The 25,161-nt window shown below is 37.6% G+C and overlaps 1 protein-coding gene across 21 annotated transcripts in view; it reads left to right on the top strand.

Annotated features, from left to right (window-relative positions):
• Positions 1-25,161, top strand: part of SYNE1 (spectrin repeat containing nuclear envelope protein 1) — a 306,116-nt gene that overhangs the window by 147,035 nt on the left and 133,920 nt on the right. For all 21 annotated transcript variants that reach the window (XM_064649158.1, XM_064649165.1, XM_064649163.1 and 18 more), the window contains 17 exons: positions 257-613; positions 4,449-4,585; positions 5,529-5,706; positions 7,801-7,983; positions 9,489-9,632; positions 9,961-10,116; positions 11,723-11,887; positions 13,005-13,177; positions 14,012-14,165; positions 14,303-14,446; positions 17,126-17,290; positions 18,561-18,878; positions 19,647-19,802; positions 20,472-20,642; positions 21,409-21,735; positions 23,025-23,177; positions 24,494-24,661. In XM_064649158.1, the coding sequence (XP_064505228.1) occupies positions 257-613; positions 4,449-4,585; positions 5,529-5,706; positions 7,801-7,983; positions 9,489-9,632; positions 9,961-10,116; positions 11,723-11,887; positions 13,005-13,177; positions 14,012-14,165; positions 14,303-14,446; positions 17,126-17,290; positions 18,561-18,878; positions 19,647-19,802; positions 20,472-20,642; positions 21,409-21,735; positions 23,025-23,177; positions 24,494-24,661 (3,249 nt within the window). The remainder of the gene's footprint in view (positions 1-256; positions 614-4,448; positions 4,586-5,528; positions 5,707-7,800; positions 7,984-9,488; positions 9,633-9,960; positions 10,117-11,722; positions 11,888-13,004; positions 13,178-14,011; positions 14,166-14,302; positions 14,447-17,125; positions 17,291-18,560; positions 18,879-19,646; positions 19,803-20,471; positions 20,643-21,408; positions 21,736-23,024; positions 23,178-24,493; positions 24,662-25,161) is intronic.

Genomic DNA, 25,161 nt, shown 5'->3' with positions numbered 1-25,161 from the left:
AACGTTATTTTCAGCGTCTAAACCACGTGCATTCTTTCTCTCCAAAGCTTATGGCAGTTTCAGAATCGTTTAATCCATGCAAGGCCCGCACACCTCTATTGGGTTTTATTCCCCCCGGCCCCCGGCGGCGATTCCCAGAGTCGCGGCTCGGTGCGGGACGGGACGGGAGGAGACGGGACGCATCCCCCGGGCGGGCCCCCGTTCGCGGCCATGGCGATGGCGGCCCCCGGGTTACCATGGCAATGTCGCCCTGCAGGAGCTGGTGGAGTCCCGGCAGGCCGGCGCGGACCGGCTGTGCCGAGTGGAGACGCTGGCCCCCGCCGCGAAGCGCGGCACCACGGCCGGCGGGTGCCAGCTGCTGGCGGCCGAGATGCAGGCGCTGCAGGCGGACTGGCGGCAGTGGGAGGAGAGCGCCCGCCGCAGCCAGGGCGGCCTGCGGGACCTGCTGAGCCAGATGGCCCTGTCGGAGCGGGAGTTCGCGGCGCAGGCCGGGCGGCTGGAGGAGGCTGTGCAGCGGCTCGGCGGGCAGCTGGCCGCCTGGTCCCAGGGGCTGGTCCCCGCCGACAGCCGGCACACCGACGCCGAGGTCGTGGAGAGCTGGCGCAAGGAGAAAGTAAGGGCATGCTTCTTTTCCTAGCAGCTTTTTGGTTGTAAATGTATGGTCACTGTGGGCAGGAAACTTCCACCAAGCGGGGCTGTCAGGTAGAAATGTAATAAGATGTACTCGTGAGAGATATTTCCATGAAATCCCAACTATCCAAACTCTTTTTAAAACTGTGATCACAGTTTGCAGAAGACATTCTCCCCTTGGGCCTCTGCCGTACAAGGCTTAGCAAACGCTGCCTGGATTTTAGGTGTTAAAACCAGGGCTCGCCCCTGTGATAAAGCCAAGGAGCTGGCACACCGTCTCTGAGCCGCGCTTCCAAGCTGCTCAGTGTTTCAAGCTGGAATAGCACTTGATGGAGGAAATGTGAAGCATTTCCTAAAAGCCAAGTAAGCAACTGGAGCCATTTCTGACTTCAAGTTTGTTTGGAGTGTGTTGAGCTTATACTTTCCTTCTCTTGAAATATCCTTTACACTCTGCACGTTGAAATCTTATCCAATATTTAAAGAAGTTATTCTGTAAATTTGCTAATTGCTTTGCTTTGGAATGCAGTGGAATTTAGAGAAATAGAGGTTGTTTCTGTTTCTAATTGTCTTCTAGCAAAAATATTCCCCATGTATGTATCACACACACACTATATAAATATATACATATATTTGCAACAGGCAAGATGCTTCTTTGTATGTATCTCAGCTACAGTGAATCACAGATGTTGATGAAAGATACAGAGTATTTCCCTTACAGGGTAGTGTTGCAGTAAAGCAGTTTCAGTAAAGAGAGAAAGGTGTGTGATGCCTGCTTTCTGACCCCTTGACTGAAATCATATTCAAAAAAACCCCAGAACACCTTCTTTTTGAACTGAGATTATTAATCTTTTTCTCCAGTATCCAAAACAAGTTATTTCTGTGGCTTCCTCTTTCACAGAATTCCTTCACAGATTTATAGAAACCACTTGCTTGAATGCTTGTATGTATCCATAGGAGTAACAAAGCTGACATTAAGTTGCATCAAATAGTGGTACAAATATGCAAGTATATATGTTTTTGAAAAGGAAAGGAAGACATGGGATTGTCATCAACACACCAGGCATTTTTTACTTCATAAATGGAAAAGTACTAAATTCAAAAGATATTGCTTTTATTAGTAGTATATATAATATGTATGTACTGTAGCTCTATGTAACAGTTGTAAACTTTGGCTAATGAGGAAAATGCAGCAGCATCTCAAGATATAACTATGCACAGCACTACTATGTAATTTTATTTATAGTTAGAGGAAATGTGACAGTACTCCTTCCATTTCTGGACCCCAGGGATAGGCTCTATTGTGAACATAAAATAGCACTGCAGCTTTCCATTTCCATTGTTTCACAGTGATTCTGTTGCCATGTAAGCCAAGGCCACAAATTAAAAATGCATTTCCTAATTCTCAGAATTATCAAGCTCATTTGGTTACTGTGTTATACTCAAGCTCTGTTCCCTTAGGTATGTGCAACATAAGAGCAACAGATTTTGCACTTGGAATTCAGCAAATTATTTTGGTAATTGTCAGATTCAAAATTAAATCTAGGTGGCTGCAACAGTGTTATCACTCTTTCTGTATGGAAAAATGGCATAGTTAAATTTACCCTGTTTTGCAAGTTATTGTTCCTGTTTGTTAGTAGGTTATGCCTAAGGCTGTATGTCATCAGAATAACCTTTTAGTAGTTTTTGAGGTAGGTTATTTGAAACGGAAAAATTGTATTGAAACCAGGCAGTTTTAAGCCTATACTAGTGTTAAGACATGCTTTCTTTACCAAAAAAAGAGGTGTTTGCATTTCATTATGGTGATTCCTGCCCTAGGCAATTTGTGACATTCTGTGTGGTGTCCATTGTGTTGTTATTTCTAGTGCTTTCAAAAAATCCTTTAAGTAGTTTAACATAAAGTAACATAAGCAAAAAGTAGTTTGTTTAAGGGTTTTTTCTAAGCATCATTGCTATTACATAATTACTTAATTCAAATTCTGTGTTATATGGCATTGAAACAAACTGGCAGTGTGTAATGTAAAAGTGTCTTTTAATCGTGATTGAACAGATTGATGCTGTATGAGTGGCTCAAAGAAGATAAAATCCATAATATGAATAATGTTAGTCAGAGGAGTCCTGAAAAATCTGCTGCAGCAAAATATTTTTTCAGACTAACAATAATACATAGAAGTTTTTACACCTAATACATCTGAAATGTCTCTAGACTTAATTTTACAGGGCTTCCCTGTAATCTGTAGATGCAAACAGATTTCTGTAATGTTAATATAATCAAGCTGTTATTGGGGTCTAAAGCTCTGTTGTTCATAGCCAACACCCCCTTGTAGCTTCATTTTTTTCAAGATGGATAGTTGTGCTTTTTCTTCCTGACAGCTCAGTTACTACAAAAAAGCAATATATCTTTTATCTCTTTTTACTGGCTCAAAAACACGATATAGATCTTAAAAAATCAATGTCACAGTTTTGCAGACTTTTTCAGAAAAAGAGATATGAAGCAAGCACAAAGTTGCTTGTGAACAGCAGACACATGAGCTTAATCCGTGGTGCTTGCCCTTTTGCTGTTCTTACTAAGTCTGTTGATCAGCTTGCTAGACTCTTGCTAATGTTTCTTTTTACTTTTGTTTTGCATAAAGAGATATTTATTTATTGCAGAGTTAATATTTTACAGTGAAAAATCTGCTCAGTGAGCATTTTTATCTCTGTAACGTGGATTGTGATATTTTGTAAGCATTCTACATATGTTTTCAAGTGTATAATTTTTACTTTTCCTGGACATTCAGTATTATACTGATAGATTATTACAAATTGTTTACTATGTATATTTTCAAGCACCTTCATATATATATATATATATATATATATATGTATTCAGAAACGTAATCTGGGGACATCCCTATTTCCCACTTCCGGGTCCCTATTCAAATCTGTCTTCATTTTCATGTGATCTGTTTCTTAAGTTTATATTGTATGTTTTTTCCAGACTGGCACTTTAGCCAAACTAATCTGTACATGCCAAATGCTCTGGCCTGCCTGCACTGCAGAGTCTCTGCTGTTAATCTAAGAGGACTGTCTGAAGAATTTAGTTCCTAGTGAGGCAGGGAGCCAAGTCTGCACTGCTCATTATGCTGGAGTAGCTGGCAGGATTCTACAGTGGAGATGCTGTGGACATCAACAAGCACCGTTTTTGTTGGAATACTTATCACACCTCTCCAAGTGACGAAAGCAAAGCCAACAAAAGAGCTTTTTTTGTTGTTGTTGGCTTAGCTGTCTCCAAAGAAAGAGTCTTTCCAGTGCAGCAGTGACAGGCAGTAACCCAGTTACTCTCACAGGATTGTGAGCAGCTGTACTTTTACATTATGAAGTCATCTGTGAAAGAGTTGAAGCTGATAAAAAGCTATGGGTGTAAATTAACTTTCTGGATATGGCTCAAAACAGTTTTTATTGAACATGCTAAACTCAAGTCAACAGGCCAATTTTATTTATATAAACATATATCATTTGCTGTTCCCTAATTATTTGTACTTTCATATGTATGCAGCTAATTGACAAGAATATAGCTCATTTATTGAAATGAAATTTATATTTCAAAATGTGCTTTGAGAACATTTTGAGCTAAGAAAGTTGAGGCATCCAGAAGTTTTATCTCTAGAAACTCATAATTTCAAATAAGCTTCTCTAGATTTGACTGCTAAAATACTCTTGATAAATATGCATAGATCATAAATTAGTTCGAATTTAAACTCTGATAAATTTTGATTCAAAAGATGTATTTTTTTTTTACTCATGCTCACCAATATTCTTCATTTCTTTTGTTTTAACAGGAAACATTGGATGCTCTAGTAGAGTCTGAACATATTACAGATGAGATCAAAAGTCAGTTGAATGATCTTTGTAGATTTTCCAGGGATCTGAGTACTCATTCTTCAAAAGTTTCAGGATTGATTAAGGAGTATAACAGGTACACATTAATCTTGTTTATGTTTAATCCCATGTGTGTGTGGCAGGATGTGAGCCGTCTTTTAGGGAACCATTAATTAGAATTTTAGAATTAGAGGTATGCAGTGATTAGAATCATTATTTTAATTTTGGTGTCAACAGAATTTATAAAAAGTAGTAAGTTGGATTTTTTTTTGTTCTTTGGTTTTTTTTCCTTTAAGCCAGGCTATGCCACTAAACTCAGGTGAAACTAAATGTATGTCCATACCTGACCTATTTCAGAAAGAGTACTTGTAAAAAACTGAGAGGTAGCAGCATGTCTTATTTGTCTGAAGGAGGAACAAGCTCCACCACCTAGTTATATACTTTTCTTCATTTTGTCCTTCAGTTTACTTTTCCTTGAAACAGGAACTAGCTAGGAGAGGTAGCATTTGCTTGCTTTCTGTCTTTCTCTCAGGTCACTCTATCTAATTTACTTTGGAATGTGACACCTGCATTTCAGACACAAGATTCTGTTGTTTTTTGCAGGGGATTATAGCTTCTGCCTTCTGTAGCTGCAGAAGGAGGGTGTGATGTCTCAGATTGCTCTCTTTTAACATTGTGGACTTAACTGAGCCACAGAAATAATCACTGTGGTTCTGCACCCTGTCCCCATAGAGAGAAAAGGACTTGCAGAGTCTGTTCAGGCTTTGGTGCTCTGAGTCACTCTCTGGAAACACTTATACCTGTCATATCTGTGACAGTTATGTCCCAATTTACATGCTTCACTTTTAAGAACTGAAAGCTTCTAGTGGATTTCCTGGTGCTTCAGTTATGTGCATAAATTTGGTAGGAGGAATCCAGGTTAACCTAACCTTACCATTGTATTTCTGAGAACTAAATAATAGCATTGTCACCTAACAGAGTCCTACCTTTCCTCACTCCCTCCCTTGCTCTCTTCTTCTCCCCTGATGTGATAAACCCAGTCTCTGCCTGCAAGCTTCAAAAGGATGTCAGAGCAAAGAGCAGATCTTGCAGCAAAGATTTCGGATGGCTTTCAGGGATTTTCAGCAGTGGCTGGTCAATGCAAAAGTCACCACTGCCAAATGCTTTGATGTGCCTCAAAATATCAGTGAAGCTTCAGCAAGTCTGCAGAAAATACAGGTAACTCTATGACAGTAAAATGCTAGTCTAAGGAAGACCCAATGAATTTCATATGCAGCTCAGATTGGATTGTTTGATTAATTACTATTTTTTATTGATGTTGTTATTGTTAACACCGAAGGTGACTAATTGCAAGGAAATAAACACTCTTTTTCTTTACTAATCTATATTGTTTAGTTTAATTGTTGGGCTACCGTTTGTAAGTAATCTCTCATAGTTGCTTTGTAGTTCTGTCTGTTTCTTCTTTGCGATGGGAAAAATTATGTTTTAAGTGGGATACTACTCTAAAATCAGAATGATATCAGAATCGGGTCTTAGTATCTGGAATTATTTCACAGTTATGTGAATATTTTTCCTCATGTATGGAAGTGGAGCCCTTATGGTACAAGACCAGAGTTAAATTCTGTGCAGTGCAAGTGGGATTTAAAAAGTGTCTTTTTCACATAAAGCTAAAATAAGTCCAAACAATTCTGTAGAAAGGAGTGTCAACTGGAAATTTATTTTAATAAATCAATTGAAAGAAATACTTCTATTAATAGAATAGAGCTCTAATTTTAACTGAAAATAGCAAAATAAGAATTATATAATGCAACTGTTATCCCTTTAGTTAGACAGTGTAACAGAAGAAATTCATATCTGTTTCTCAGAAAATAGCAAAAGCCAAATCACTTCCTTCTCCTTTCGGTAAATTCACTTTCCTTTGCTAAAGTGGTTTACTTAAAAGAGCAAAAAATTATATATTAATATATCAAATATTTCACTTCAGCATAATGAGAATATATTCAGAGAAATTATCAGGGGGAAAAGTCCTGGTAATTTTTTACATTGAATATAAATGTTTTAGCAAAGTTGCAGGTTTTTTTCGACAGTGGTAAATTTTTTTTCTTTATCACTGTAGCCCCCTCATAGCATAAGACCTTACCTTGCTCTCCTTCTTCCTGAAAGGAAGATGAAATTTCATTATAGATGAAATAAACTTTTTTTGGACTGCTTTAGGACTTCTGGTGATGTCTTAGTAACCTATATAAACTTTTTTTTTTCTTGAAAGTTAATGTTCTGTCTGTTAGCACATTTGACATAATTAACTTATGAGGCAAGTATATCTTAAATTTTAATATAGCCAGAACTTAATCCATGTTATCTCAAAGCTAACAGACCCTTTGCATTCTCTACTAAGACCTCTAGTGTAACACAGAATCAGAACCTGACCTAGTAATTCTGGTATCAAGCCTGTTACTCTTGAGCGTGAATGTGACACCTGCATTTCAGACACAAGATTCTGTTGTTTTTTGCAGGGGATTATGATTATGGATATGAAACTATTTGTGTATTACATAATCATAATAGTAACAGTTTAAAATATTGCTGTTCAAGACTGCTAATTTCTTTTGAGTCCTAAGTGCTCACAAAGTTTTTTAGTAATTATAAAAACATTGTCCCAATAAACGAGAATTTAAAAATCTGTCTCTTTCCTTACATATCTGTATCATTCTTGCACATGCCCTTTTCCATACACTTCTTGCTCTCCAGTGTCATGCAAGATTTCTGTTAAAAAAGAATACTTTCAAACAGGGAAGATAAATTAAGGATACAGAGGTATAAACCACACAGATTGGACATTGCTCAGGATGTAAGCATCAGCCCACACCCCCACATGCTTGTGGGAAGGCCAGCATAGGCGGAGCTTACCCATGGGCAAGGCTTCAGTCCTGTGTGTGCCTCTGAGTGGGCCCCTGTGTTACCTCTGCCAGGATACTAGTTCGCTGAAATGAAACTTTTGTCGCTTTCTGTACCATGGATATTTAAAGTATAATAGCCAAGTAAATGACCAGTAACTGTCTCAGGAAATACAGAACATACAGGTGATCCTAGAGTCTTATATATACATTATTTAGACGTAGCATTTCTGGATTAAGTAGCTGTTATCTGTAAATCCAATCAATACAAGTAATATTGAAATAGAATATACTGAAAGATGTGTTAGCATGTTAACAAGTAGAAACAGTAAACTCTTATCCCTCATAAATTTTCTGGGACCTTGCCTTTATTGGGACCCAAAGTTCACCAATTAGCGTCTTTTATTACTATTTTTAGGAATTCTTATCGGAAAGTGAGAATGGGCAACAAAAGCTAAACCTGGTAGCATCCAAAGGAGAACTGCTGTGCTCTGTTTTACCAAAGGAAAAGGCTAAAGTTATCCAGGACAAATCTGCTACTGCTAAAGAAGATTGGAAAAATTTTATCACCACCCTCCACCAGAAGAAATCTACATTGGAGGTATTGAACCAGTGGGGAAAGACTGGATCTAAATTTCCTCTTTGCTTCTGTTTCAAACAGCATAGCTTAGATTTTGTGTATAGCTGTAAGTTTTTATGATGTGACAGAATTAATATGTAACTATTTTCAAGAAGTCTTATTCTTCTGCTTACACTTTACTTTTCTTTGCTTCTATTTTTATGACCTGAATCCACTTTGATTTAAGTGAAATGTTTTATGGAGAGGGCTGTTGTTCAGAATCAAAGCTGGCAACTGCTCAGATTCATCAGTCTCATCAAAGTGTACTGGGTTACTAAAACACGTTTTCTTTTTGAAGAAGTATTTCTGCACAGGTTTCTGACACCGTTGCTGATTGAATAGTCCCAGAACCGTGTGTAAATGTTGTCTTTCTTATTGCAAATAGGTGAAATGTACCTATTTATTTGAGGAACTTTTTAAATAAATGCCAGCACCTTTCTCTGTTCAGAACTCACAATTCAACCAGCTGATTGAGAATATCTTAAAATCATAATCTTTTTTAAGGTCCTAGGTTTTAATGTCGAAAGACCTTAACTGGAATTCCCTGCATAGCACAGGAGAATTAAAGTTCATAGGCATTCTTGTTCCAAACCAATGCTGCATAGACAGCTGAGAAGAAGTTTAAATACATTTAATGCGTTATACAAGAAAGCTCTTCAAAGAAAATTCTCGAGTAGCAAGGACTTACCTTTCTTCATATCAGGGTTACCATGGAAAGAGGATGTTCTTAGAGGTTAGTCTTTTTGAGTCAAACATTTCCCAGTCTCATAGGCTTAGTTTTTCATTCTGATGTTCAAGTGATAAGGGTATATCTAAAAAGAAAACTAAATATGTCTGGGGTTAAAAAATAAAATAACTAGGGCACAGGAGCTATGCTGTTCGGGACTCTATTCCATATGCATTATTTCTGATGTTCTTTTTTTAACTAATGCAGAAAAAGCCTACAAGAAAAATATGCAGACATTGAAGGAATGCCTACATACGCCTTTAAGGCACACATTTGTATGACCAAAATGTTACAGTATAACCAGAAGTGTTCCCCCAGATTGGGTTGAACTTAGTCAAACATCACCTAGAAATAGTGGCAGCCCACTTAAGGAGAGGTCAATGTGAATGACTGCAGTCAGATAACTCATATCCAAAATCAGCCTTTCTTCAGATTGCCTTAAGTTATGTTAGTTATGCTTAGATTGAGTCAAATCTCCTAAGATCTGTAAAGCTTTCCATTCAGAGGAAATTTGCTTCAGCCTCCCCTTAACCATGTAGTACATTGTTGCCTCTGTTTTGCTTTTTGAAAGTGTGCCCTCTCAGACTTTTATTTCAGTATCTATGGGATAGGAAGAGGCAGGGCTGATGTAATTTGTTTGAAGAGCTGTCTATAATTTGCCTGCAATTACGTATCCTTTTTGTGTACTTAATCTCTGTCTTGTGCATTAGTTATGTCCAGTGCACTGAGATTGTTCATAGATATTTGCATGTCTTCCCAGAACTTAAAGATCCAGATGAAGGACTTCGAAGCAACTGCTGAGCCTTTGCAGGAGTGGCTGACCTCAACTGAGAAGATAGTACAAGGAAGTAGCAGTCGGCTCCATGATCTTCCCTCCAAGAGGAGAGAACAGCAGAAGTTGCAGGTGACTTATAAGTGTGTTTACCACAGCCAGACTTTCCTGTCCCATCCTCCTGGCCTCATTGTTTCCTTACACAAGCTTCATCATTCTAGCATCCTGACCTCTAAATAAGATGAGAACTGGTTTCAAGGTTTGCTGTTGATGATCCTGTTCCATCAAGTTTTGCATCTCCACGTTTCTTTGACATACTGCTTCATTGTTGTAACCGTATGGCGTGCCTTTCTCAGCAAGCTTGGCATATGTCACTTCTATTTTTCATGGTGCCTTCACGCTTCTCTATTTCCAGCTTACTTGCACCCAGTCTTAATATTACCGTGCTTCTGCTTTACAGTCTGTCCTTGAGGAAATAAGCTGCCACGAGCATCAGCTCAACAGGCTAAAAGAGAAAGCTCAGCAGCTGTGGGAAGAACAAGCTGTCAGCAAAAGCTTTATGCGCAGAGTGTCTCAGTTGTCTTCTCAATATCTTACTCTAAGCAATCTGACAAAGGTAATGCACCCAGTGTATGTGCTTTTAAGCAATTCCTTTGATGTATGTAGGGAAAAATAAAGACTGAAATGTGAAACACTGCAGTTGTCTTGCTTGTCTGCTCTGTGGTGTCTGATCTATTCTGTCTTTCTCATTGACTTTTAGGAGTGGAAAGTAAGAACTGTCAACAAAATGTAACTGATTTTTTATTTTTTTATTTAAAAGTATGTTGATTAAGAAGTAAACCTCACCTGATTCTATAATAATCAGATTTGATTTTGATTATTTTAAGCATTGAAGACATTTTAGTTTTGTAATAAGTGGCACCTGAAAGGAGTATATTTCAAAAATGAGGGAAGGGTAGTTTTTTTAGAAAATACATAATGCAGAAAAGTTATTATTTCATCTCATCTATAATGATGATTATTTGCATTGTAAGTATCTTCATCTAAAAGTAATAGATTGGTCTTCTAGAAAAGATACCTCCTAGGCTGCTTTTGAAGATTCAAGGGCAGGCATAGGCCAAATTCTAAAGCATCAGGCCAAGAACCAAGAGTTTAACCTAACTGTCTTTTTTGAGTGGTACTTGACACACTTCATCACTTCTACCATCTCTATTGTGTAGAGAGATAAGAAGGCCTTCATATTAGGACTGTTACTTTTTGCAAAGTTCACGTCATGAAGGAGGCTTGATATGGAATTAGGCTTACAGTTGCTACAATAACAAGAATGATTAAGGGTATAGGGAATATTTTTTAGAATAACTATTCAATTCAGAAAGTATTTATGTTTGGGGTATTGCTACTTTTTTGATTTCTACATTTGCTGTGGAAATAACAATTATAAAGCATATCTGTGACTTCATAAAAATGATTGCATGCATGACCATAATAAATTTTCATGTCTGCAATGAAAATGAAGAAGCGAAATATGCATGAGTTACTAATACAAGCTTATGTGAACAGAACTTGTAGGAGATTACAGGATGAGAAGAAGGAGTCTAAGACAGAGGACAGATGATCCAGCCTGTGAGAGAAATCCTGAAATTCTTTGGGTAGCTGTGGAAGCTTGAGAAAGATCCCTTTCAGAAACTTCCTAAGCCTGTTACACTGACTTGACTTTACTTCTGTCACAGTGTGAAATACACTCTGCTGTGTATTCCTGTTCAGCTCAAGCCTTTTAGCAATGTAACTTGAGCATTTCTTTTTGATTTGTGTGAGTGTCAGTGATTTTTCAGAAGAATAGTTATACCAGTGGGAGTCATTGAGGAAAACAGGTCTGTCTTTTCCAAATATTAACAAAGTAACATAGGTGCAGTGGCATAGCTTCACAGGCTTAAGTCTTGCGCACTGGCAGATTTCGCAAGTTATCTTCCAGTGCAACACTGACACGGAGTTTAAATGTGATTTACCAGATGTTTAAGAAAAAACAAAACCAGAAAATTGAAGCTTTAAATTTAGAAAACAAAAAAAGTCATTTCTGAATTTTTCATTTGTATTTTATCTTTGGACAATGCATGCAAATTTCTGAGTATAGTTTAAGAGACTCATTCTGAAGTTCATAAGTAGATATGGGGAATAAACAATCTTTTAAATACTGTTGGTGCTAACTGCTATATGAATTGCAGGAGAAAATTTCCAGAATGGATAGGATTGTAGTAGAGCACCAGCAGTTCTCACACAGTGTCAAGGACCTCCAGGACTGGGTTGCTGATGCAGTTCACATGCTGGATTCCTACCGTCATCCCACTGCAGACAAGAGTGTTCTGGACAGCCGGATGTTAAAACTAGAGGTATGGAAGCAAGAATCCAAAACCTGCTCTTTTTAGATCTATAAGAAGAATACAAATATAAGATACTTAGTGGTTGTGTATTAATCTAATGATTGTTGTTCAGACACTGATTTTCAATGTATTGAAAAATAACTCCTTGTAGCAGAAAGAGCTCATTATTAGAACTTCTGTCTAAGAAGGATATAGAGACCTCTAAGAGAGAGAGAGCTGCATATATGAAAATTCTTAAAGTACTCAAAAGACATTGTATGGCTGCTGAAGGTTAAATGGATGAAATAGGGTATTCACTTCTGTTATTTTAATATATATTCCTAGATCTTACAGGTGATACAGTTGATTCAGAACACCTTTTCCTATCATTGCTTTTAAAATGGTGACTACAGTTAATAAAATACCATCTGTTGGTATCAGTGTACAATAATGTCTAAGAGCAGTATTTATAAAACAATACTTTTTATATTATTGATGTCTCAGATTTTGAGCTGAAAATTCTCCAAATTAGAAGAATACATCAAAAATCAAGAGACTGTAGCATAATACTAAAATTGTGTTTTGCCTTTTGTTTGTTGAGTCTTTTGGGTTCATGCTTTTAGGCTTTTCGTGAGTTTGCATAGTATTAGGAACTGTTAGTTTGCAACTGCACAGCTCCAGGAGCTAAGTCTCTAGGCTGACATTGCTGACAGCCCGCTAACTTTATTTGTTGATAACTTTAAGTTGCAAATAAATCCTAGATTGGTAGAAGTGTATTTTAGCCTTGTAGAAGAACTTTGTCATTACATCTTTTTTTCTCTGTGAGTATATCCTCCTGTTTTCCATCTAAATGACATTTCCTTTGGAATGTCAGCTTTTCCACCTGGCAGTACTTTCTCTGATACACTGTAAGTACCTGCACAGATTCCATGAAAACTTCGCTGTCAACTAATATTTTTTTTAATAGTCTGAACCTACCCTTTGAAAGTCACTTTTGCCTTGTCGAAGCCCAGCTGTGACCCCACTGTCCCTCTTCCAATTGACTGTACCAGCTGCTAAATATGCTCAGCTAATATTCCTTAAAGCCAGTTAGAATATTCATGACCAGTTAATGATAAAAATAAAATAATATCCACTCACTTTTTAGAGCCTGCTAGCAGTGAAACAAGAAAAAGAAATCCAAATGAAAATCATTCTGACAAGAGGAGAATCTGTTCTACAAAATACTTCTCTGGAGGGAGTACCAGTGATTGAAGGGCAGTTGCAGAACTTGAAGGACAGCTGGGCTTCTCTTCTATCTGCTTGTATCCAGTGCAAGAGGTAAAAATGGCATGAGATGCAGAATGACGCTTAGCAGCAAAGCACCGCCTAAACTTTTGAAAAGTAATTCCCACAATTTTATTATTACAAGAGTCAAAGTCGTGTAAAGTGACTGCATGTGCCAAACGCTGCAGGTCTAGAGGCCATAAGTGGCATATTCATTTGAAGTAGAAAAGGGGAGGAATCTAACCCTTATTGTCAATCTACTCTTAAAACTGTATTCCATGTTCATAATCTTGTTGTATATTTTACTTCGTGTTGCACTTGATGACGTGAAATCTCAGAAATAAGAAGATCTTGTCATGGACATTAATGGTTGCTCTGTCAAGATCCTATCTGCTTTTCCATTTGCTAGCATTTCACAGAACATACTGTTATAGCAGTGTCCAATAGTGACACTCCTAGTGATAGAATAAAAAAATATAGGGAAAAAATGTAGTCTTCTTTGATGGAGCATCAGTAGTTGCAAATATTTCAAGTTAAAAAACAATTCCAATTAAACATTGGAATGCAGTAACTTTGGAATGTATGCAAAGGGACAGAAAAATTCTGATTCTGCGTCTTATTTTTTCAGTTGCAATTATTTTACTAAATCTAGAATATATCAGCTAACTTACAAACCTCCTTAACATTCCAGGCTTGGAAAACTTAATTTCTCTTTATTAGCCAAACAATGCTCCTAGTTAAAACCTGTAGGATTTTAACAGACTGCTTAGTTTCTGATACATCTTTCTCATAATTATAGTCTACAATATCTTTATTTGACTATATCTCAGTGTTTTAATAGCATGGGAACCTCCACCATCACAACAAATATGTATTTTTTAATTACAGTCAACTGGAAGGAGCTCTATCCAAATGGACAAGTTACCAGGAAGATATTCATCAGTTTTCCAGATGGATGGATAAAGTAGAAGCAAGTATGAATGCTTCTGAAAGGCAGTATGCTGAACTGAGGGAAAAAACAGCTGCCCTCAGCAAAGCCAAGGTGTGTTTGACTTACAACAAACCAGCAACAAGCCCATGTCACCTTATAGGCAACAAAAAGCCTTTGTAACTGCGAGATTAATCCACGGTCTTGTTTTAATGCTACCCTTTGTGTGTTCTTCTCTCTCTATTTTGCAGCTACTCAGTGAAGAGGTGTTGAGTCACAACAGCCTGTTGGAGACCATTGAAGTGAAAGGAAGTGGGATGGCTGAGCATTACATTGCCCAGCTTGAACTCCAGGAACTTCAGGAGCGGTATAAATTCCTCAAAGAAAGAACAAGGGTACAGTTTTTCTTAATAGCACTCCTTGTTTAGTTGGCAAAAGGAAAAAGTGTTCTCCTTTATCATTTATTTTACAGTTAAATGAGGAGTAAGAGCTTAAATACAGCTGTAACAATGTAACAGAAAGCTATTAGGGCAATTAATAAATATGTCTTCAGGTACCACTGAGCTTCAGATCTTTTCAGAAAGGTTCTAAAAATCTGAAAAAAATCATCAAGGAGAATAGTCTGAGGTAGTCCATGTCAAAATTTTCATTGACTTCAGCACAGGTATGGCTTTAGCCATTGTGACTGAAAAGTTGAAAAAATCTTTGAACCTGTGATTCGTGTATGTTTGCAATAAATGTTACCAGTCAATCATGTGATTCACAGGCAGTTGACAACTACAGAGGCTTATTATTGAGCTCAAACCTTAATAGCAAGTAAACTGACTATAATGACACAAGCATGATAAATGCTACATTTACTGGTAAATATAGATATTGTATATCTGGAAAAGATTTGGGCACAGACAGATAAAGATCAGGATGGGTTTTAGTGTAAGATACAAGATAAAGAAGAAATAATAAAAGACCTGGTGGTAGATTTAAAGCTAGGTCATTGTCTCCAGTTAACCCAAATTCTTCTGTGATAATAAATAATGCTTAATGTATGCTCAGGCAGCCAACTTTTCTTCCGGACAGCAGTGTAGTAAAACTGAATTTTGTTGTCTCAATGATGCCTTTGTCATGTAGAAAGGGCCAAAATTCAGTTTTTCAAGCACATAATTGATTCACTGTTTTGTGGTCCTCTCTTCCACAACTGCATAGAATGCCATGCAAGAATCACAGAATATGCTGAGTTGACGGGAACCCACAAGGATCATTGAGTCCAACCCTTAGCCTACATGGGACCATCCTCAAGAGCCACACCATATGTCTCAGATATCTTCTTTTCTTTTGACCTTGTGTGAATAAAATTGCTCAGGTTTGCCAGAAAGATAAGTAAGTCCTTGGAAGTGCTAGTGAATACCCAGTACTCCTGTTAGCATGGGGATTCTCTAGCCATTACCTTTTTCTCTTGCACAAAGCTATACAGACTGCCTATATTTGCTCAGTTTGAGCAACAGCATGGGATCAATGACAAAAGGATGGTAGTTCACAGAGGCAAGAATTCTGTACCTCTTTCCTCATGCAGCAAGAAGCTTTTTTCTCTTGCCATCTGATATCCCAAATGATTGGTCTTTTCCATTCCCAGCTGTGGTGATGATCTAAAGTGTCAAGAGTACATTCAACACTTAGAAAGAAGTTCAAAGTTCAAAGCAAATAGCTGGAAAGTGAGGAATGTCAAATCCTTTAAAAAGCCTTAGGCCATGTGGGAAACCTGACAAGATTCCTGAAGGGTTTATGGTCCAAACCTGAGCAGACCAAGACCTGTGGTTCTGTGATTCCTGCAGTCACTGTCAAGAGGCAAGAGAACTGATCTCTCTTTCCACCTTCCCACTTCTGGGCATGGATAGGCCTTGTAGAAGATGGTCTTCTGACAATACTTCTGTTTTCTTCCTCTCTCCCATTAGACAGACCTGTTAGAAATAAAAGATAAAGCAGACAGTAGGTTCATGGCTGCTTTTTATGGAAGTGTTTATCTTCTTATGAGCCTGCTGCCCTCAGATGCAGCCTGTCTTGTCTCCCTCAGAACTCGACTCCTCATTCCCATAATTTCTTAGGGGGTGTGGATTACATATAATATATTTTTCTTGCACTTAGAAAGACTACTCTTGTGCTAATATATGACACCTTTCCTTCTGTACCCCAGATACGGTGCTGAGATGTGAAATTACTGTAACTTGCTCACCCACATACACAGAAGAATTGTAGTCTGTTTCTTACTGTGCTCTGTAGGAACTGCCCACAAAGAACTTGGGTAGTCTTCAAACCTAGGATGGTAGATATTCTTAAAAGAAATTCTTATTCCATGAGCAAAAAAAAAAGTCATGGAAAATGAAAAATGCAATTTCTAAGCTCATGTGCTTATTAATCAAAGAATCATAGAATATGCCAAATTGGAAGGGACCCACAAAGATCATCAAGTCCAACTCCTGGCCCTGCACAGGACCATTCCCAAGAGACACACCCTGTGCCCAAGGGTATTGTCCAAATGTTTCTTGAACTCTGTCAGCCTTGGTGCTGTGACCACTTCCCCGGGGAGCCTGTTCTAGTGCCCAAGCACCCTCTGGGTGAAGAACGTTTTTCTAATATCCAACCTAAACCTCCTCTGACACAACTTCAGGCCATTGCCTCGGGTCCTGTCACTGGTCACCAGAGAAAAGAGATCAGTGTCTGCCCCTCCTCTTCCCCTCACTTCAGCAAAGTTAATTTAAATTGATATAAAAATCAAGAAAGTCTCTTGCTATTAGAAACTAAGCTATTATTTAAAAGTAATCCCAGATCAAAACTAAAATCTCAGATGTCACAAATTTATGTGAAGAATCTTTTAGGATAAGTATCTGTAACCCTACAAGTGCCCCCTCTTTCCCTGTAATTGATTAAACCATCTTCAGAGTCAAAGTACTCTTGAATTCTAGGAAAGCTCAGCATCAGAGACAAACTTTTCCCCTTTATGGATTTCTGGGTTTTATGTTTTCTTGGTTTGTTGATACAATAAGATATGTATACATACGTGTAAATACTTTAACAAACAGGAAGCAGTAACAAAAGCTGAAGGACTTCTTACATTACATCAAGAGTACCAAAAAAATTTGAAGGCCTTTGAAGTATGGTTGGAGAAGGAAAAGGAAAAACTTGACTGTTTATCACATCTTGATGGTGATGCCCAGGAACAGGAGGCAACACTCCGAGATTTACAGGTACGTAATGTGTGACACTCTAAGTAAACCAAAGAAAAGAAGAGAAAAATCTTACTTGTAAAATAACAGAGTAATATTAATTGCCAAACAAAAATTGTATCGAGAACAACTTGCAATCACATAATTTGCTGCTCCGATTGGTTCCAGTAAAGTTAGTGGAAATATTGTTGCTCATTTCCAGAAAGATCAGGCCTTGAATGAAATCCCCAGACATACTAATGTTTTCTTGAAAGTATTGAATTTGTGTTGGATGTTGGTCTGTCTCTTCTTTTCCGTGTGTTTCATGAAATATCAAAATATTTTCATTGGCTTTTCATCTTTTATTGCTTACAGTACAGATGCACCTACTTTCAGGCAGTTCCATTCATGTAGGCTAGCTCCCATGGTGAGGTGGGAAGATTATTACTGAATCACTTTAGTGACACTGAAAGGTGAACCTATAGTACTTCAGTAATTCCCCAGTTATTATCTTAGGCTGACTTAAAATACTTTAATATCTGTTGCTGAAATCTGCACTTGAGATATGAAATGTTTCTTACTTTATTCCAGATACTGAGAAGGTCTTTGTATGATCAGGGACTCTGCATATATTTTTATTATTATAGTTTACTTTACAAAAATCCATTTTGAAAATCTGGATATATATCTCAAATGCAAACTAAGATAAAATACAATTTTTTTTTGTTAAGATAATTTCCTTGTTATGTTTTCTACTCAGATTGAATCTCTTTGTACTTTTAATTAAGTTCTAGAGTTCCGGACATGCCACATATGTCCGGAACAGGGTATCAAAATTATTTTGGAGTGTTGTCTCAAACATATGTTAAAATTAAGATGTTTGTTTATTTTGAAAGATTAAAGCCTCTGTTTTTAAACATATTCAGTTGTAGAATCAGTCTTATAGTTTGCTTGTCACATCTGGAAAGTTTCGAATTTAAGGCTGTGGTTAATGGGTTGCATCCATCCCGTGCTGGCTTGGGTAGCTAAGGTTTCAGAACTGACAAACTTAGCATGAAGGGAAAGAATTTAATGCATGCTTTATCAATAATTTTCTGCAGTTCACTTGTCAAAAATAGTGATATTTAGTTTGCTTTCTAAGTGAGCACACTGTCACTGGTGTTCTTAGAGATAAGACTATCTCCAATATATGTTTAACCATAGATAACTAAAGGGAATGCCTAGCTGTTTTAAGTAGAACTAAGGGGTTTTCTGCCATATGTGAATTAAAGGTGTTAATGTAGGGTATGTAACTGTAACTCTGCCTTTACAGGACATGCAGGTCCACTGCACAGAGGGACAAGCATTACTGAATGCTGCTGTCCATGCCAGAGAGGAAGTGATTCCCTGGGGCATTCCCCAGATAGAAGACAGAGTTCTGGAATCCTTACGGCAGGATTGGCAAGTTTATCAGTACAGGCTATCTGAAGCAAGAAGCCAATTAAATGCCACTGTGAGCAGACTGAGGTTAATGGAGAAAAAATTTCAGAAGGTTAATGACTGGTTAACAACGCTGGAGGAGAAAGTTGCTATCAGGACTGGCAGGCAGTCTGGAAGAGCAACAAAGGAGATGCAGCTTCAACAAATGAAGGTAAGGAATAGAGTTAATGGATTCCTTAAACAAAATAATTCGTTAGGTTCCCATGTCAATTCCTGGTTGCACTGTGAAAATGAGAGCAAGATTTGCAGTTTATTCTGAGGTGGTGCCTAAAATGATGGATCCGAGAGAGCTTTGTCCCTTCTGGATCCAGGTTCCTGCCACTTTACTGGTAGAGGTATGGCTATACCGATGTTGAGATCTTGCAGGGAGATCTGGAATTCATATGCTCTGTGGTATGTGAAGACGTAACTGAGTACAAAGATTGGTGCTGGAGTGGAAAAAATTTAATATGGTAGCAAGAGTAAAATGTGACCAACTGTGTTATGAAGTCTCCACTGTGTCGATGTAATAATTCTCCTTTAGTCACTGCAAGGAGAAGACATGGTTCTGAATAAACACAGGAAGCAGATTTGAAGAAGTTCAAGGTTACACTTTACAGCCACCTTTAAAACTTCAGGTGAATTCTATAGCAAGTCCAGGTTGCATTTCTATTATTATTTTGGGGGCGGGTGGGGGAAAGAAAAAAAACATTGAATTTGTTATAATGAAATACAGTCCGTATGGTATGAAAAAACTTCCAGCATATTTGTTACATTAGCCTTCATCAGATTCTGTTTAATTTTCCAGTTGTAAATGCATGTTTACAACCATGTATTTGTTTTCCTTTTCAATGATTTCCTGACCTGGTTACAAATAAATCCCTGCTGTGTTTAAGATGTTTGAATCAGTCATATACGCTTGCTAATTTCTTTGTCATAGAAGTGGCATGAAGACATTACAATCTACAAAGATGATGTAGAGGAAGTTGGGGTATTGGCTCAGCAAATACTAGAGGAAAGTCTCACTGCAAGTAGAATGGGAAGTCAGGCTACACAACTTACATCTCGCTACCAAACTCTTCTTCTTCATGTCTTGGTAAGTAATGAAAACTAATTTATTGTAACATCATACATTGTCAGTTAAGAAGCAAATATAAACAGACTTTTGTAATTAGACTATCAGAGTTTATTCATCATTGCAGAATCAATAACGTAACATTCACGTATATATTCATATATACACACACATAGATTTCATTGGATTAAGTGTATTATAGAAATATAATCAGGATATTCCAGTATAATGCCCTGTTACTATCTTTTTTGATAGTTTCAGTAGACAGATTCAGAATACAGTATGTTTGAATGCCAGTCAATCTCTAGAGAAATATTTTCAGGTTCTCACTGATACACACAGGTATGAAGAAAATTTGAATTGCTAAGGTACAGTCTTCAGGTCACTGTCAGTAGTAATTGCCTCATAGTACTGTAATCACAAATCACAATTCAAAGTTCAAAATGTAAGTACGTTTCCAGTGTTTAGAATTAACTCAGTTTTAACATTAATGATTGCCGTATGTACACCCTGACAAGACCCCTGTAAGAATGATCCACTATTTATGAAAGCACTCTAACCTAGGTGTTTACTCTTTGTATAACAGGTTTTATTAATAAATAGCGATTTATTGTTATCTTTAGCCAATAGCAATGATAAAAATCTGGGTGGTCCTTGTTTCTTCCCCCTACCTTCCATATTTGTTTGAAGGAGCAAATAAAGTTTCTGGAAGAAGAAATACGCTGCATGGAGGAGTCAGAATTGTCTTTTAGTGCTTACACAAATTGGTATGGAGCTACTAACAAGAACTTCAGAAATGTGATTACCAAATTTGACGTGGTTGATAAAACAGCACTGGAGAAAAAAGTGCAGAAACTAGAGGTACAGCTTTCTCAAATGCAATTTTTGTTTCTGTTCACCAAGAAGAGGCTATATTTTAACATACATCTTAAAAGTCACTTGAAATTCTGACTTGCCTAGAGAAGCTAATGGGATAAAGACCACACAGTGTAACACTTTCTGTTCTCCTGTCATATACACGTTAGATCACAGTTTGGCTGTTGAGGTTATAATAGTCCTAAATAATATAATCCTATCCTTCCATAAGGCTTGCATATGTGTTTTGTGTAGATTAAAGCTTAAAATAAATTCCCATTGCAAGTATATTTTTCTACCAGTATGCACTCTGGCGAGAAGTGCTTCCTATTTCTCCTCATTGAAACAGTAGTAAAACTCACATTTTATCTCATAGTTGTAGATGATCTTTTCGTATGTCCTGCAGCTTAAGCTGCTTAAACATAATACACTAGGGGAAGGCTTTCATCTATTCCAGAATTTGGAGTATGAATTCTCTCCTAAGGGCCCTCAGTTTCTCTGTTGTCTTCACAAGATGACTGCAGAACAGAAGTATTTGCTTTATCTGCTTCCTTCTAGCTTACCACACCTTAACTCCAGGCAATTTTGTAATGAAAAGTCCACTTAGTTTCCTTAGCAATTTCATCAGTGTCCTTAGCAAAATAAAAAAAATGGTGTTAGCCTCTAGATAATGGAATTTAATGAATTTAATCTACTTAATGAATTAAAAATAAAAATAAAAACAAGGCAAGAGTTTCCATACATCTTCTGTTAACCAACCTTTCCTTTACAGCTGCTATTGAGTGATATGGACATAGGCCACAGTTTACTGAAATCAGCCCGGGAAAAGGGGGAGCGAGCTATAAAATACATGGAAGAAAATGAAGTTGACCAGCTAAGAAAAGAAATTGGTGATCATGTGGAACAGCTTGAAGAGCTGGCAGGCTCCATCAGGAAAGAGCACATGACTTCAGAGAAGTGTCTTCAGCTGGTAAAAGAGTTCTCAGACAAGTACAAGGCACAGACTCAGTGGATCACAGATTACCAAGCCATCTTACATGCTCCAGTAGAGCCAAAGAGTGAACTCTATGAGAAGAAGGCCCAGTTGTCCAAATACAAGGTAAAAAGGGGTTATCTCATTGTACAATTGAATTGATTTTAACCTAGTGATTCTCAATAAATTCTCTGATCGGGTATCCAAGTTTCTTTATAGACACATCTCTGATCTGGGTGTCCTAGTCAGCATCAAAGTGAAAATGTGCGTGATAACTCTGTCTACAAACCAGACTGAGCCCCTGTGTTTGAAATGTGAACGTTCTAAAAGGGCTTGCACATCTGAAAATGTCCTGTTAGGGAGCAAAATTCTCATATGAGTACACATATAAATAATTGCATTGATCTCAGCTGAGTTAATTGGTGTTTCAGCAAAGATAGAAATCATTTGGTCTTTCTTCACTGCAGACATTGTCTCTGTTTACACTGGCTTAATCAGCTTTCTGGTTAAAGCTGGATATTCCAGCTCAACTGATATCTCAGACAGTCAGCTGCTATGACCTCTTATGTTTTTAGTTAGGATTTTTATGAAGTGTTTGGGGTTTTTTTTCCAGTCACAAAATGAGTAGAAAATTTGCCAGCAAACCCCATTTCTTCTCCTCATGATGTTTTTGTAAAATACTCCAGGATTACAGATGTTTCACGAAATGTGTACTGTGTCTGGCTGAGGTGGAGCTAACTCTCCTCATAGCAGCCCATATAATGCTGTGCTTTACATTTGTGGCTAGAAAGAATGGTGTTGACAGACAAATGTTTTGGTTATTGCTGAGCAGTACCTACAGGGCATCAAGGCTTTCTCTCTGAAGCTGCCCACTACCCCTTGCCAGCTTCCCTACTCAAAGTCATATGTCATAGCTGTGTGCTTGCTTCTTACATGTTTGAGGAGTTGGTATCTCACTGTCATTTGGCAGATGCTGGCATGTGCCATGCTGTCTGAGCCAGAGGTACAAGGATGTGACAGGTCAGATTGCTTACTCTTGAGAGTACAGTCGTAGGCACTCCTTTGCACACCATCTCATTAAGGGGATGACTTTGGTCATACTTTCCCACCTATTTTCAGAACTTTTCCCTCTGAACAAATTTTATCCCTAACATTTGCCCCTTCAGACATATTAACTCCTTTTGCTTCATCAGCTCCAGATTTTCAGCCATGCTGCTAGCCACTCACTAAAGGAGCAATTGTTTTTAGACGCATGCAGACTTGTCTCAGGACGTGGCTGAGAAACATAATCCTGTACTGATAAACAAAGGATGATATATACCATAATAGAGGACTGTGCTTCAGATCTGAGGAAAGTTAGTGAAATACATCTTCAGTGATCAGTAGATATATTTTAATTCTTGCTTGCATTGTAGTCCATACAACAGACTGTTCTGTCCCATGAACCTTCAGTGAAGTCAGTGGTTGAAAAGGGAGAGGCACTTTTTGACCTGGTGAATGATGTGACTCTAAAGAACAACATTCGAGACCTTCAGAGCAGTTACCAGGAACTCTGCAGCAAAATAAAGGTAAAAAGCCAGGAATAAGACTTCCAATTTGCTATATTTTTACCCCTCTTTAAGAAGTTAGTAAGCTATTTCATGCTGTCATGTCTGTACACAGAGCCAGCTACCTTTAATTACTTCTGGTGTTTTGTTATGGGGGGTTTTGGGGGTTTTTTTGTTTGTTTTTTTGGGGGGGGCAGACAGGAGCAACAAGCAATTTTTGAATATGGATAAAACTACCTCGATATATTTAACAAGAGTAACTGAAATGAATTTTAAGTGTGGCAGGTGAAGTCTTTGTACTTCGTAGCATTAGGGAGAAAGGTATCAGTGATTAGTCTGTACTATTGTTACTATAATTGCTTTTAATAGATTTCTAAATGCATTATTTCTTGAAGGGACAGATGTCCTTAAATTATACCATTTTCTCTTGTTTCTGCTTGATCTTCCACAACCCCTGTTTAATCTAGTTTAGTTGTTGAATAGAAGTCACTGAAGAACATAAACTGCAAGATGGATATAATTTAATTTGACAAGGATGTTATCAATTTACATTGATTCATTAGTCCATGTGCATGTAGTACTTTGAAAGACCTAATGCCTCCGAGGACGTCCTAAAGTATGATTATTCCTAAAGCTTTTAATAGGTTATACTCCTAACAAGGATAAGCTCTACAAACCATGTTAGTACATATGTTTGACCCAGGCACCTTTAACTTACCAATCCACCTACCAATAGGAGATGATTTTATTTTTTTCAGAGTTGACTTTTAGTTTAAAGACATGCTTCTGATCTCCACCACAAAATTGATATCTGTTGCATCAGATATAATGTTGATGGCTTAAATTTAGAGAAGGTTATGAAAACTCTTTCTTAAAGAGAATAAATACATTTTAACTCAATGTGTACATTCTTAATTTGCCTACCACAGTCACAGGCAATATGCATGTACAAAGGCTGTAAGTAGTAGGGACTCAACCAAAACATTTGGTAGGTCAAGTGCAATCTCTCAAAGAGCTTGTGATAACTGTAAGTAAACTTAATGTCAGGGTGAGAGTGTTCATTTTCTCAAAGTAAGGAGATCCTCAGTCTTCAAAGGATAGTATTTCATCTGGATTGAAAATACTACTTGGTACCACAGAGTTTATTCACAGAAATAATCCCTTTGATGTTTTCCTTTACAGTCAATCATATGAGAGTCCCTCACAGGAATATAAATTTAGATGACAACTCTTATTATGCTTTCAAGCTCTTGGTGGGTTTTGATTGGTTTGGGGTTTTTTAATTTCTTGTAATTTCCTGAATATTTAATTTAATTTTGATTATTGTGGACCTGCAGGCATGTGTTGAAACCTTAGAAGTGAGAGTAAAAGAACATGAGGATTACAATAGTGATTTGCAAGAAGGGGAGAAATGGTTGTTACATATGTCCAGCAGATTGGTCAGCCCTGACCTTGTGGAAAGCAACAATCTTGAAATAATCACTCAGCAACTAGCTAACCACAAGGTGGGTTTGCTATTGGTAATCTTCCTTCTTCCAGTAAAATAGAATTTTGCATCTTTGCTTCTCTGCCTCCACTCCAGAGCTCTGATTATTTGTCATTCACTTGTTTTCTTCAACTTACTGCTGTGTAAATAAGCGTCAGTGTCATTACCGCAGTTTAACAAATCTAGCTTGTTGTTAGGATCATTTTATGGATGAGACTGTATCTACACAAGAACTTTGATGTACTCTGATCTGAATTCTGTGTCAGTTTGTTGCTGAGACTTCCTGGGAAATAACCCCCAAAAAATCAGATTGGGGTCATTTTACTTCTAAGGTATTTTTTGGTCTGGAACTTCTGAGGTTAAAAAAAACTTCAATTTTTAATTTATTTTTTCATCTGTTAGGTTGTAGCATTTCCTCCATCGCTTTTATTCAAGGTATTGTTATGGTTGCTATTAGTGATTATCATTCAATACATCGATAGCCATTGCTTTCTGGAAGATAAAAGAAAGCAAAATCCA

Source organism: Pseudopipra pipra, chromosome 3 (assembly GCF_036250125.1).
Source record: "Pseudopipra pipra isolate bDixPip1 chromosome 3, bDixPip1.hap1, whole genome shotgun sequence".
Classification (NCBI taxonomy): Eukaryota; Metazoa; Chordata; class Aves; order Passeriformes; family Pipridae; genus Pseudopipra; species Pseudopipra pipra.
The sequence above is the reverse complement of the archived record's forward strand: the minus strand, read 5'-3'. Positions and strand labels throughout refer to the sequence as shown.